General features: G+C 39.1%; 2 protein-coding genes across 2 annotated transcripts in view; one reads left to right on the plus strand and one right to left on the minus strand.

Annotated features, from left to right (window-relative positions):
• Positions 1-1,750: 1,750 nt before the first annotated feature.
• On the minus strand, positions 1,751-9,155 carry PEX11A (peroxisomal biogenesis factor 11 alpha). Its single transcript, XM_082648898.1, has 3 exons — positions 8,984-9,155; positions 6,406-6,521; positions 1,751-3,821 (listed from the first exon to the last, which is right to left on the minus strand). Exons 1-3 carry the CDS (start codon positions 9,037-9,039, stop codon positions 3,250-3,252), a joined length of 744 nt encoding a protein of 247 aa, XP_082505024.1. The 5' UTR covers positions 9,040-9,155; the 3' UTR covers positions 1,751-3,249.
• Positions 9,156-9,184: 29 nt separating this feature from the next.
• Positions 9,185-14,833, plus strand: part of WDR93 (WD repeat domain 93) — a gene marked incomplete at its 3' end in the record, with an annotated part of 48,768 nt that continues 43,119 nt past the window's right edge. The window contains exons 1-2 of the mRNA XM_082649609.1: positions 9,185-9,257; positions 11,342-11,385. The remainder of the gene's footprint in view (positions 9,258-11,341; positions 11,386-14,833) is intronic.

Below are 14,833 nucleotides of genomic sequence, written 5' to 3' on the forward strand. Positions count from 1 at the left end.
ACAAATGGATCCCAAACAAATCTAAGAACGGCACTCGAACATTCGTTGCTGAATAAACAAATTCTCAGGCAACAATGTTCAGTTGTCAATGTGCTGGCCCATACATCTATTAGAAATGTCTCTGGATAAATATGATATCACTTACATGTGGAGTCTAAAAAATAATACTAACAAATCTATATACAAAACAGAAACAGACTCACAAACACAGAAAACAAACTTATGATTACCAAAGGGGAAGGGGCATGGGATTAACAGATACAAATTACTATACATAAAATAGATAAACAAAGATTTACTGTATAGCACAGGGAACTATATTCAATATCTTTTGTAATAACCACAAAAATATTAGGTTTGTAATAACCTAAAATGGAAAATAATCTAAAAAAATACATATATATCACTGAATCACTTTGCTGTACACCTGAAACTAACACAGTATTGTAAATCAACTATACTTCAATTTAAAAAAAACAAAACAAAAAATACACTTAGTAAGAATACCTACCATTTGGGGTGGGGATGTGCAGGGAGGAGAGAAATAGGTGAGGGAGATTAAGAGGTACAAACTTCTTACAGTTACAAAATAATTGTGTCACAGGTATGAAATGTACAGCATGGGGAATATAATAAATATATCTTTGTCTGTTGACAGCTGGTACCTAGATTTATCATGGTGATCATTTTGAAATGTACAGAAATATTGAATTACTATGTCGTGCACCAGGAACTAACATTGTGCTGCAGGTCACCTTTACTTCAAAAACGAACTCATAGAAAAAGAGATCAAATTTGTGGTTACGAGGTAGGGGGTGGGGAGAGGGAAAATTAGATGAAGGCAGTCAAAAAGTACAAACTTCCAGTTATAAGACAAATAAGTACTAGGGATGTAATGTATAAATATAATTAATTTATATGATTTTATTAATTTATATGATAAATATAATTAACACTGCTTTATGTTATTTATGAAAGTTGTTAAGAGAGTAAACCCTAAGCGTTCTCATTGCAAGGAAAAAAAAATTTTTTTTCTCTTTCTTTAATTTTGTATCTATATGAGATTATCGATGTTCACTAAACTTACTGTGGTAATCATTTCATGATGTATGTTAAGTCAAATCATTTGCTGTACAACTTGAACTTACACAGTATTGTGTCAATTGTATCTCAGTAAAACTGGAAGAAAAATAGAGAAATGTCCTTGGTTTTTAGAATCCCTCATGAATGAACGTGGAGGCCTGGAGGTGGGGATGGTTAGTTATAAAGGACAAAGATGCACAGGGAAGGAGGTAGCAGGGCACCATTAAGGTTTTCACAAAGTCTAGAAGAGGTGGCATTTCCCAAGCTCTCCTCCACCCACCGTAACTTGCAGAGGACAAAACTATCAAGATGGACACCACTGTAAAATGCCATCACAGATTCAAGGCCAACTTCTCCAGGCAGAATCAAAAGCACCACTGACAGGGATGATATAGAGGACCCTCTCCTGGCTAGCAGTCTGGATGAGATTGTCTTAGAGGTCTCTTTCAACCTGGACGTTCTACATTTAAATCTTCCTTCATCCTTTTCCTGAGCTTGGATCTTCCAGCCAAGAGCTTATTTTACCAGATCTCACTCTACCAACTGTGTAGTCTGATTATCTTTGGATCACCTTATTTTTAACTCTTCTCCATTCCCAGAACACATTCACAGATACATGAATAAGTTTTGTCTATAAATTTATTAGACATAATTTGTTACAGTAGAAGATCTGGACAAAGTAAAAATAGTTAAATTTTTTATTTGCCCTGATCTAGCAGCTTTTCTCTTAAAATTCCCGAAATGTTCTTTCTCAAATCCCATATCTTGATTGGTCACTTTAAAAATAGAGAGCCAAGGACCTGAGTCTACTTTTTAAGAATCTCAATCACATTTATGGGAAATTTACTTAGTGCACATTTCTTTTCTCCTTTCCATCCAGTCCTGTCAGATGGCTTTACTGGCAGGACTGACACTGACCTCTTACCTGATGGTACCCTATTTCTCTACCTCACTTGCCTCAAATTAAGAGGATCTGTAATCACAAATAAGAACCCAACATCCAAGATGAGAAGTAGGAACACGAGCAAGTGGCATCAACTCATCGTTCTACTGTCCTCTTCTCTTGCCCCTTACTGCTCTTCTCCACCTCCCCCAACCACCCTACAAATACGAACTCTGATTTATTGTCGAATATAGTAGAATTTCATCGTATTCGTGAAATTTCTTAACTGCACAAATTTTGATGAAAATTAACGCGTAAGTGCCCAAAATGTTATATGGTTTTAAATAAAACCATCCTGCTGGTGTTTCTAGATATAGTTTTAATTTTTGTAGAACAGAATATAAACCACTGACCAACAAAGGTTCTAAAAAAGGCTTTTCGCACAGGATTCTGGAGAGTCTTGCACTTCCACTCAATCAGGAAGGCAGTGAAATATGGAAAGAGCACTGGATTGGGAGTCAGAGAAATGAGGTTATGTCCTCAGTTTTAACCTCAAGTCTCCTCATCTGTCACAGGGAAACCTGCAGGCACCAACTGTAACTTTCCACATTATTTCTACCTCAAGTCCTTTCTATCTGCTTCTGATTTTTTGTTTCCTTACTGCGCTACTTAAAGACACAATTTATACCATGAAGGTGCCTGATGCACTTCTGATTTTACTACTAGACAGAGGAAAGACAGGAGCGCAGTGATGTAAAAGCCAAGTTAAGAGGCTATAAACCCAGCTCTCCTCCATCCTGGCACTGGCAGCTATGGAGGAAGTGGGATAACTGATCAGAGAATAAGGGGCCTCCACTAAATCTGAGAGAGGGTGTGTATCAGACCTACTGTAGTTGGGCAAAAGTAGTGAGGCACATGGCCCAAAAGTTAGTTATATTAGTGTCCACTTGTTAGTTTGGATCCTTTTCAATTTTTCTCTTAATTTTTATCCATTCAGCAACCACTAAGTTCCTAACATGCACATAAAAGATGCTCGATAAACATTAGATGAAGGAAAAATACTCAGAAATTCAGAAGTCACTCCAGCGCTCTAGAAAACACATAAACCTTCATGTTCTTCCCTCCACCATTCTTGGCCCCACCTCTGTTCACATCACAGGTCACTCAGTGCTCATGTGACTAAGTCTGTAAGCACAGTGTGACATGGCTGTATCTAATGCAAATGTCCATTTCACTAACAGGTTGTCTTCAAAGCAGGTACTAGTCTTCAGTCTGAAACAACCTCAGCGGGTCTTCAGTTTCATCTGAGGATACGCCACAGTGATGATGCCTGCTATAGAGGACACGAGACCTCCAAGGCCTATGATGCCAGGATTGGACTTATAGATCCCCAGCTGGTCCAAAGGGTTCAGGATATCACAGAAGTTCTTCACTGTGTCCAGGAGCAAGGGAGGATGCTTCTTCAGAGATTGGAATAAGAGAAGAAGAAAGGACTGGAGCCATTCTGTTTCCTCATCAGCCACGCTATACACAAGAGGATCCTGGGATGGTGATTTCTCCTTCTTTGATCTGTCGTGTGCAACCTGTTCCATCTGCAGGGAGATTTCATACAGATCCCTGACCAGGCTCAGCAGAAGAGAATAGTAGTAATGGCGTGCAGCCCACATTCGCCATTTCTCTTTGTTAATGCCAGAGGCGAGCCCTACACTCCTCACAAAAAGGATGGTGTCACAGATGAAATAAATCACACGGTTCAGGCTGGCTAATATTAGGCAGATGCGGGGCACTAGGTCAGTGGCATGACTGCTCTGCTGAATCATCTGTACAGCATGTACCACATTGCCTAGTCTGAACCCTGCAAGAAGAACCCACAAGAGTTAACAGTTATTTAATCAGTATGTAATAGGATTTTACAGGCAGAATCCCTGCATCAGGGTGAGGGGTCAGCACTGTCTTTCTTTTTTTTACATCTTTATTGGAGTATACTTGCTTTACAATGGTGTGTTAGTTTCTGCTTTACAACAAAGTGAATCAGTTATACATATACATATGTTCCCATATCTCTTCCCTCTTGCGTCTCCCTCCCTCCCACCCTCCTTATCCCACCCCTCCAGGCGGTCACAAAGCACGAGCTGATCTCCCTGTGCTATGCGGCTGCTTCCCACTAGCTATCTACCTTACGTCTGGTAGTGTATATATGTCCATGCCTCTCTCTCGCTTTGTCCCAGCTTACCCTTCCCCCTTCCCATATCCTCAAGTCCATTCTCTAGTAGGTCTGTGTCTTTATTCCTGTCTTACCCCTAGGTTCTTCACGACATTTTTTTTTCTTAAATTCCATATATATGTGTTAGCATACGGTATTTGTCTTTCTCTTTCTGACTTACTTCACTCTGTATGACAGACTCTAGGTCTATCCACCTCATTACAAATAGCTCAATTTCGTTTCTTTTTATGGCTGAGTAATATTCCATTGTATATATGTGCCACATCTTCTTTATCCATTCATCCGATGATGGACACTTAGGTTGTTTCCATCTCCGGGCTATTGTAAGTAGAGCTGCAATGAACATTTTGGTACATGACTTTTTGAATTATGGTTTTCTCAGGGTATATACCCAGTAGTGGGATTGCTGGGTCATATGGTAATTCTATTTGTAGTTTTTTAAGGAACCTCCATACTGTTCTCCATAGTGGCTGTACCAATTCACATTCCCACCAGCAGCAGCACTGTTTTTTTTTAACAACTGACCGCCCTCTGAGGCTCAGTCTTTGCTCAGGAAAGGAGGACTGTACAGTATGTTAAGGACACCTAAAATGATCCTGGAATGTAAAAAAGACAGTGACTCTTTAAACTTATTGCCTCCATTTCAATGACTACATTAACAATGACTTACTACACACTTTAGGCAAAGGTCAATCATAAGTGTGGATTGTTACATATGAATATCACCAGCTACACTTCTTTAGAAGGAAGGTACTGCAAATTACATGAACTCCAGATGCAACATTCTTTTGGAGAGTCTGATACCTTACACTGTACTTACTTTCCAGTTAAAAGATTGCTTTAAAAAAAAAAAACCATTATCATACTGCCATTTCTCTGGTCCAAAGCCCCTTTGGCTCCCTACTGTCAAAAAGACAAAGTAGAGATGATAGGATTTAGTGGATAACACAACTAATAATACTGTCATATGTGACTCCTAATTCAATTAAATCAACCATTGCAAGGGCATGTCCTTTATCTGAGCATGTAACTCAATTAATCAGGGATGCATCAATCAATAAATATTTACTGAGCACCTTCTCAGAGTAAGTTATAGTCCTAAACATCATGGAGGATACAAAAGAACTATTTTCCCTAAGTGACTATATCTTAGACTCAGCAAACGCTCAGAAGTAGCTACCCTCAGGAAACTTATGATCTCAGAAAAATGTTTTGTATTATTTTATCAAAAATAACACAAAATATGTAATGAATAATCCTGGGTTCCAGTTCTGGCTGTTGCACTAACTTAGTGACCTTGGGTAAGTCTTTTCTAGACTTCAGAGACTAGTGATCTTTAAAGGACCTTTGAGCTCCAACATTCCAAAGAGCCTGAGAACTTCTAATCTTGGCTTTCCAAGCCATCCAGAAAAGCTCCTTCCCATCCCTCTGCTTGACAATCTAAGTCTTGTTTCCATCAAACTAGTTTTCTCATTGATCCTCAATACAATGGTTTGCCCAGAACAGTCCTGAGCCTCCACTAGAGGAAACCACCCTTCAAGAATGTTCTCCTAATCCTTCTCTCTCTTGCCACACCTCAAGTTCCATCTCCTCCAAACATCTTTCTTTTTCTCTACCCCAACCAACATATTTGGTACTAAATCTTAGATCATTATACCATGTGATCTTAGTTCTCCCATAAAGCTCAGGACTATATCTATATGAAGCAGGTACTCAAGTGAATTAAATGAGTACAAAGCACTGACCACTTTTTGGCATTAACATGAAACAATCCCACAAATGACTTAAGAAAATGTATCCATCCATTTCCTCTAGCAATCCCTCAAGAGAAGGGAAAAAGGCAGGGGGTCAAGGATATAGCTATTCTATTCTTCGAGGGTTCCCAGGAGCCAGAAGCTCATGTCAAAGATTGCCAGAACGTTTTGTGATTCTAAGAACTAAAGGTGAACTAACACATTGCATGTCCCACTGGTTATGATTAAGCAGAAAGATATAATGTAGCACCAAATGTGAACATAGGAGGGTGTTTGTGAATGGTGTGCAGCAAAACATTCAATCCTTTTGGCCTGTCGTTCCATGAGGGCAGCCTTACTGGTGAACTTCATCAATAAAGTTGATTGACTAGAAAATCATGACCTAGGAAATATTTTGTGAATTACAAGGTCTGAGGATTCTAAACCAGGAGCCACTGTCCCTCAAGGGACAGGGTACTTACATTTACGGCCAGTGCTCACACTGGACTCCAGTTTCTTGAGCTTCATAACAACCTCCTCTTTGTCAGCTTTAGGCTCTAACAAATATCTAAGCAACATGCATGTGTACTGAGTGGCTCTGAAATGGAAACAAAATGAGGAGAACGATTTACAAACCAAATAAAATTTGACTCATGAAGTAGGGGAAGGAGAAACATGTCCTGCTAAAAGCAAAGTTTCCAAGACAATTTCTCATGTAGCAGCTCTTACAAGAGCAAAATTCTGCAAGAGTCACTCCACAGGGCTAAAGGGTAGAACATGTCATGGAAATGCAACACAAGGGTAATGAAAGAAAACTCTGCAATAATACAGTGAACAGCTCCTCAGAAGGCCTCTTGCTGGCACAGAGAAATGGATATAGTCAAAGCAGTAAAACTGCACAAAAATGTTAAGTCTGCAAAGATCCATATTCTTTATTTCTTCCAGTGTAAATTTCTAAAAGATTTTCAGATTTCTAAAAGGATATTTTTTACCAACTACTTATGTGACAGGTCACACACTCAAACCAGAGCCAAATGAAAAGTCCACCATTTGCATATTGCTTAACTTTTTATAAAAGGACCAAATACACACCAATACATAAATAAGTACAGATTTGTCTTTCGAAACTAATTAGTATTTTATATAAAATACAGACTCCTGTTTTAATAATACTAAATATTCAATAAAGTGATTATTGTCATGAGTACAAATAGCAATGCCTTACCAACAGAAACATAACAAAAATTTTTATATCACATAAACATCTAAATGCATTTGGCAGTCTAGTAAATAAAGTAGGTAGATGCCTGTCTCCTGCTGTCCTGTAACCGCATTTGAATCCCTTTATGCTATAAATATTATTCTCAATAAAAATATAGCACATTTTCCAAAATGGTGAACTTGTTATTGTGAATGAAGTAAAAAGAAACAACCTCTCCTTCTCTTTTAAGCATGCTTCCTGGATAGAGGGCTCAAGCTGGTCAGGTCAATGAATCCCCCTTTTTCAGATCTGGTCTAATAATAGGAATGCGTCCAAACACAAGGCATTATTTTCTGAATGCCAGTGTGTTCAAAGAAGCTATAGATCACCAAGGGGATTAGGAAATGAATACTAGAGATCTCACATCTTGCTAAATAAGTATATCTTAAACAATTATTTATTTTTTATTATTTTTTTGCCACAGCATGTGGGATCCTAGTTCCCTGACCAGGGATCGAACCCGTGCCCTCTGCAGTGGAAGTGCAGAGTCCTAACTACTGGAACGCCAGGGAATTCCCCTAAACAATTATTTATTAACCAACCTCACTGATAAAATTTGCAGGGTACATTCTAAGTACATTGGATTTGTAGGCTTCTATTTTAATGACGTTTGTACATAATGCAACCATTTTGAAAATCTATCAAATTAATTAGAAAGATAGTATGGCTTGGTAGTTAAAGAAGTGGGCCCCGAGTCAACTGTTTTTTGTTTGTTTGCTTTTGCAGTACGCGGGCCTCTCACTGTTGTGGCCTCTCCCGCTGCGGAGCACAGACTCCAGACGCACAGGCTCAGCGGCCATGGCTCACGGGCCCAGCCTCTCCACAGCATGTGGGATCTTCCCGGACTGGGGCACGAACCCGTGTCCCCTGCATCGCCAGTCGGACTCTCAACCACTGCGCCACCAGGGAGGCTCAACTGTGTAGTTCTAAATCACTCGGTTCAGTCACTTAGTCCCTATTAACCTTCTACTTCAGTTTCCCCGTTTCACATAAATGGGGATGATTCAGAGAATTTAACCTAATAGGGTTGTGTTGAGGGTTAAATGGGTTAATAGTTGTAACACACTGAGAACAACGTCTGGCATTAAGTCCGCTTCCAAAAGTCTCATAATTATTGGCGCTACTACTGATCTGTGTGTATTAGCACTTGTACACCCAGAAGAAGGAAAAGCTGTTAAATAAAACTGTAACTGTGACTAATTTCTTATTATTGAGCAAGACTCAACCAAATTCCTAAAAGAAACATCATGAATTAGTATTAAAGCCGCAATCTCTTTAATATTTTCGTGTACCTTAGAGGTGCAGTAGTTCTTTCTGAGGCTCTCCACACTATTTTACAGTTCACAAAACTATTTCACATGCGCTATCTCAATGAGATATACGGGACAAGAACGGAAGATAAATACAAGTGTTGGCTTCACTGGTCATAAATGTCAACCCAGAGTTTCTCTTAAATAATTCCTCGGAAGAATGTTGGGCGGAGAAAACCCAGTCTTTCTCAGGTTAGGAGAGGAGGGTTCGTCGGCTGGTTTAACTGCTGGTTTAACTGCCAGCGCCCCCGAAGCGGCTGCGGGACTTTGGGGCACGAGGCTCGGGACCGGACGCGGTGCGTTCGGCCCAGCCCCACTGAATTTAGGGTGAGGAGGGGCTCCGGACCACACTCCCTCCGGGAGCCGGCAGCGTCCTTCCTGCTTTCGTCCACTGGGCTGCTACTTCCTTCTCCGGATGCCGGAGAACAGGGAACCTTGTACCGGGTTGAGGGACGGGGAAGGGCTAGAGGCCGCGGGCACCGGACTCACCTGAAGAGTCGGTCCCGGCCCTGGGTCTGGTTGGTGAAGCGGATGAAGGCGTCCATGGCACCCAGCCCAAGGACAAGAGTGGCACCGGGTTCTTTTGCGAGTCCTCAAGGGCTGCTGACGAGTCCCCACGGAACTGTCAGTCTCTGCCACCCAGAGGACCCAAGTCTCCCCACCCCCGTGGGGGCGGGTGCACTTTCCGAAGAGCAACTTCTCGGGCTTCCGGTTTGGGGCCGGAAGTTGTGGTTACTAAGGCAACGTCAAGCTGCCGGCCCAGGTGAGCGAAACTTCGGCTTTTGCCCTCGGGTGCAGCGGCTCCTCACTTGTCCTAGGACTCTCCTCTATCTCTAGGATCTCCTAGAGGGCGATCTGAGGGAGCCCGTCTCCTCAGCGTCGGCTTCCCCGGGACGCCCCGCGCCTCCCCTCGGATCTCGGGTACCCAGGGACCCCCAGCGGAATCCCGAATGGAGATTCCTCTGAACTTTTGCTTGGGAACTGAGAAGCCTAATCGTTTCCCAGCTCTGTGCCTCCGTTTCCATTAGCAGCACCAGCTCCAGATCTGGGGAAGGAAATGGTTAGAGCAGAAATAAGCCAATTCATGGAGTGTATTTTAGCAGGAGAGCTGGGTAAAGTGAGAGAATTTTCTGTTAGGATTATTAACACTGAAAGAAGATTGCTACTTGAGGAAATTCTAAAAGGGTTAACGCGAACAAAGTTGGGGCAAAAAGAGATTAAAATGCAATTGCACCACTGAACGTTCCTTCTGTGAGGGCTGAAGACATGAAGCCCCACTCATTCCATAGCAGTAATTTTATAAAATGTACAACCTATAGTCACAAAGTAAGGTCATCTATTTTTGTAATCTTTATTCCCGTGGTCAGGCCTGCACCTAACATTTGCAGGCCCTGGGTAACAGTACAAATAGAGACCCACAAACCATGTTTAAATGTTTAAATCAAGGTAACAAATTGTTGAATAAGCTACGTTCTTTTCTCCTTCCTGGACAAATGTACCGTCATAATGATCAAGAAGTCCAGTTTAACATTCAGGATTCTTGGACTCCTTGGAATACCTGGAAACATGGCTAGAATATGGTACTGCGGGGAGAGCTGATCTCCAGTCCTTTCCCAGCCCTTTCCACCCCACTTCTGGCTCCCACTTACATCACTGAGAGGGGCCTTGCATACATAGTGTGGATACTCCAAGCCACATGCAAGTTCTGCCCATTATCCTGCAAAGCGCCATGCCTTGTCCACCTTTCAGGTCTAGGGGTGCCCATATTAGCACCCATTTCTCTGCCCTCCAGAGAAAGCTGGGAAAGAGGCTCATGCAGAACCTGGCATCGTTTGGGCAGTAAATTCCAGGAGTACAGGTACCCTGAACATGGTCTAGACTCCAGAAGAGGGGCAGTTTAGGCTTTGGGTGGGGATAGCCTCTTTACCCCACGAATTACTCATCCTTTGCAGAAGGGAGTGCCTGGAAGAGAACCAGAAGTATTCTCTTAATTCATGTCCCAGAGCAGGGCAATACTGCAAGCAATAAGAATTTCAGTGCTAGCACTGTACCAACCACAGTGCTAAGCTCTAGGCCTAGGGCAATAGATTAATGAGGGACACAGAAAAATGGGAAAGTACAACACAGTGATGCGTTAGATGATAGAGATGAGCACAGGGTGCTCCTAAACACAGATTTATATAGTTTGTTTTCTATACCTACAATTCTGCCTTTTCCACTGTATCATAAATTGAATCATTTAGTATGTAGCATTTTCTGATTTCTTTCACTTAGCATTAATGCATTTGAGTTTCATCTATGTTGTGTATGTCAGTAGTTTGTACATTTTTATTGCTGAGTGGTATTCCATTGGATGGATGTACCATACTTTGTTATCTCTTTATCCACTGAAATACATTTGTGTTGTTTCCAGTTTGAGACAATTATAAAGCTGCTATAAATATTTAAGCACAGATTTTCATATGAAACATGTTTTAATTTTTCTTGCATAAATATGTAGGAATGGGATTGCTGAATCATGTTAAGTGTATATTCAGCTTTGTAAGAAACTGCCAAGCTGTCTTCCAAAGTGACTCTACTATTTCGTGTTCCCGCTGAATATGGGATGTGAATATATAGGAGTTTATCTATTCACCTATGATAAACATTTGGGTTGTTTCCAGTTTGGAGCTCCTACAAGTAGAGCTGTAATGAATGTTCATTTACAAGTCTATGTATGGACATATGATTTCAGTTCCCTTATATCACACCTAGGAGTAGAATGACTGGCTATTGTGGTAGGTGTAAACAACTTTCTAAGAAATTGCTAACTGTTTTCTACACTGTACTATTTTACTTTCCCAGCAGCAGGTGGAAGAGTTCCAGCTTCTCCTCATCCTCGACAACACTTGGTATGGTCTATCTTTCTAACTTCAGGCTTTCTAATACATGTGTAATTACAATTTGCATTTCTATGACGATTAACCATGTTGAACATCTTTTAATATGCCTGTTTGCCTTATGTGTATCTTCTTTGGTTAAGTGTCAATGCAAATCTTTTTTCCATTTTTAAAAATTGCATCATTTTCTTATTACTGAGTTTTAAGAGTTTTCAAAATATTCTGAACTCAAGCACTTTATCATATATATGACCTACAAATATTTTCTCCCAGTCTTTGGGCTACCTTTTATTCTCTTAAGTGTCTTTTGAAGAGCATAAGTTTATTTTTGAAAGGTTCAAATTATCAATTTGTTCTTATAGATTGTGCTTTAATGTCATATCTAAGGAATCTTTGTCTAACTGAAGATTGCAAAGGTTTTCTCCTGAGTTCTCTTCTAGAAGTTTTATAGTTTTAAGTTTTATATTTAGGCCTGTGATCTACTTTGAATTAATTTTTGTATATAGTGCAAGGTATGGATTGGAGTTCTTTTTTTCCCATATGGATATCTAACTGAGGCAGCATTATTTATTGAAAGGATTATCCCTTTTCCACTGAATTATCTTTGCACCTTTGTCAAAAATAAACTGTCCATATCTGTGTGGGTCTAATTCTGTATTCTCTATTCAGTTTCATTGATCTATTTGTCTTTTTTTTTTTGTACCTCTTCATTTACCTCACCTATTTCACTTATCCTCCCACCCCCATCCCTTCTGGCAACCACCTGTTTGTTCCCTGTATCTATGACTCTTTTTTTGTTTTTTTTTTGTTTTGTTTGTTCACTTGTCTCGTTTTTTAGATTCCACATATAAGTGAAATCACACAGTATTTGTCTTTCTCTGTCTGACTTACTTCACTTAGCATAGTACCCTCTAGGTCCATACCTGTTGTTGCAAATGGCAAGGTTTTATTCTTTTTTATGGCTGACTAATATTCATTGTGTATATCACAACTTCTTTATCCATTCATCTATCGGTGGGGACTTAGGTTGCTTCTGTATCTTGGCTATTGTGAATAATGCTGCAATGAACATAGGGTGCATATATCTTTTCAAAATAGTTTTTGTTTTGTTTTGTTTTCTTTGGGAAAATATCCAGAAGTGGAATTACTGGATCGTATGGTAGTTCTATTTTTAATTTTTTGAGGAACTTCCATACTATTTTCTGTAGTGACTTCACCAATTTACATTCCCACCAACAGTGCATGAGGGTTCCCTTTTCTCCACATCCTCACCAACACTTGTTATTTGTTGTCTTTTTTGATGCCAATACCACACTGTCTTGATTACTCTGGCTTTATAAGTCTTGAAGTAGGTAGTGATGGTCCTCTAATTCTTTCTTTTTCTAAGTGATCTTGGCTATTCTAGGTACTTTGCATTTTCATATGAAGTATAACATCAGCTTCTTAATTTCTAAAAAAAAATGCCAACTGGGATTATCATAGGGATTGCTTTGATTTTATAAATCAATTTGGGGAGAACTGACATCCTAAAAAAGTTGAATCTTCCAACCCATGAGTAAGGTCTCTCTCTCTCCATTTATTTAGGTCTTCTCTTAGTGGTATTTTACAGCTTTCAGGGTACAGGCCTTGTACATCTTTTGTCAAATTTAACCTTAAGTATTTCATATTTTTATACTATTATAAATAGTATAATAGCATTTTTAATTTCAATTTTTTATTGCTTGTTGTCAGTGTGTAGAAATATAGGAGGTTTTTGTATATTGAACTTTTATTCTGCAACCTTGCTAACTTCATTTATTAGTTCTAGTAGATTTTTTTTAAAAGATTACATCAGGTTTTCTCTATAGATAATCATATTGTCTGATTATAAATAAAGACAGCTTTACATAGTTCTTTCCAGTATGGATAAAACCGTCCCACACTACCCAAAAAAATTCCCTCATGCTGTCCTTTCTAAATAACATTAAATAACATCATCCCTCCACTTATAACTCCTGCCAACCACTGATCTGTTCTCCATTACTCATTTTGATTTTCAAGAATGCCTTATAAATGGAATCACTGCACATAAATTTTTAGACTGGTTTCTTTTATTCAGCAAAATGCCTTTGAGATTCATCCATGTTTTTGTATGTATCAGTAGTTCTCCCCTTTTTATTACTGAGTAGTATTCCATTATGTGGATATAACACAGTTGGTTTGTCTATTCACCTGGTGAAGGACATTTGGATTGTTTCCCATTTGGGGTAATTATAAATAGAACTGCTATAAACACTTTGTGTACAGGCTTTTTTGTGCCCACAAGTTTTCATACTCTTAGAGTAGATACTCAGGGGTGGTATTCCTGGGTCATATGATTAATATATGTTCAACTTTATAAGACACTGCCAAACCCTTTTCCAGAGTGATGGTATCACTTGGCATTCCTAACAGCCATCCATGTATGAGAGTCCAATTGCTCTGCATCTTCACAAGTATTTCATACTGTCAATATTTTTTTAAAAATTTGAGCCATTGTAATAGGTATGTAGTAGTGATTGATAAGTTATTAAGAAATATTTCCTAATATTTTGAGGTTTTGTATACCTCTAAATATCTGTTATTGATTTCTAAAATAATTTCTGTATGATCAGAGAACATAATTTGTATGACTTATAAATTTATTAAGACTTGTTTATGGCCCAGAATATGATTTTTCTTGATAAATGTTTCAAGTGTACTTAAAAAATAATTTGTATCCTGCTGTTGTTGGGTACCAGGGAAGCCCACATTATTATTTTTGTTTAAACATTTTAGATATATTTTAAAGGAATTTAAATAGTAAGAGAAAGTCTTTTATATTTACCTACATAGCTATCATCCAGTGCTTTTCATTCCTTTGTGTAGATTCACATTTCTCTCTGATGCCATTTTTCTTCTGCCTGAAGGCCTTCCTTTAACATTATTTCTTATAATGCTGGTCTGCTGCTGATGAATTCTTTCAGTTTTTGTATGTCTAAATATTCTTTATTTCACCTTTATTTATTTATTTATTTGTGTTTGTTTGTTTGTTTGGCCTCGCAGCTTGCAGGATCTTAGTTCCCCAACCAGGGATTGAACCCAGGCCCTTGGCAGTGAAAGAACAGAGTCCTAACCACTGAACCACCAGGGAATTCCTTCACCTTCATTTATTGAAAGATATGCTTTTTGGCCTGGAATTCTTAATTGACAAATTTTTTGCTGTCAGTACATTTAAGATGTTGCTTCACTGTCTTCTCACTTCTGCTGTTTCCTTCAGGAAATCTCTTGTCCTTTAACTTTGTTCCTCTATGCATGCCTTTCTATCTCTGGCTGCATTTCAGATTTTGTCTTTATCACTAGTTTTGAGCAGTTTGATCATGATGTGCCTTGGTATAAATTTCTTCATTTTTAATTTGCTAGGGTTTTTCTTCTTAGTTTTCATCAAAATTTGAAAATTTTT

The sequence above is a fragment of the Grampus griseus genome (genome assembly GCF_964374135.1).
Source record: "Grampus griseus genome assembly, chromosome: 2".
NCBI lineage: Eukaryota > Metazoa > Chordata > Mammalia > Artiodactyla > Delphinidae > Grampus > Grampus griseus.

Coding starts and splice junctions, on each gene's coding strand:
- PEX11A (XM_082648898.1), bottom strand. CDS start 9,039: ATGGACGCCTTCATCCGCTTCACCAACCAGACCCAGGGCCGGGACCGA. Junction 6,522..8,983: donor GGCCGGGACCGACTCTTCAG/GTGAGTCCGGTG, acceptor TTTCCATTTCAG/AGCCACTCAGTACACATGCA. Junction 3,822..6,405: donor TGTGAGCACTGGCCGTAAAT/GTAAGTACCCTG, acceptor TTCTTCTTGCAG/GGTTCAGACTAGGCAATGTG.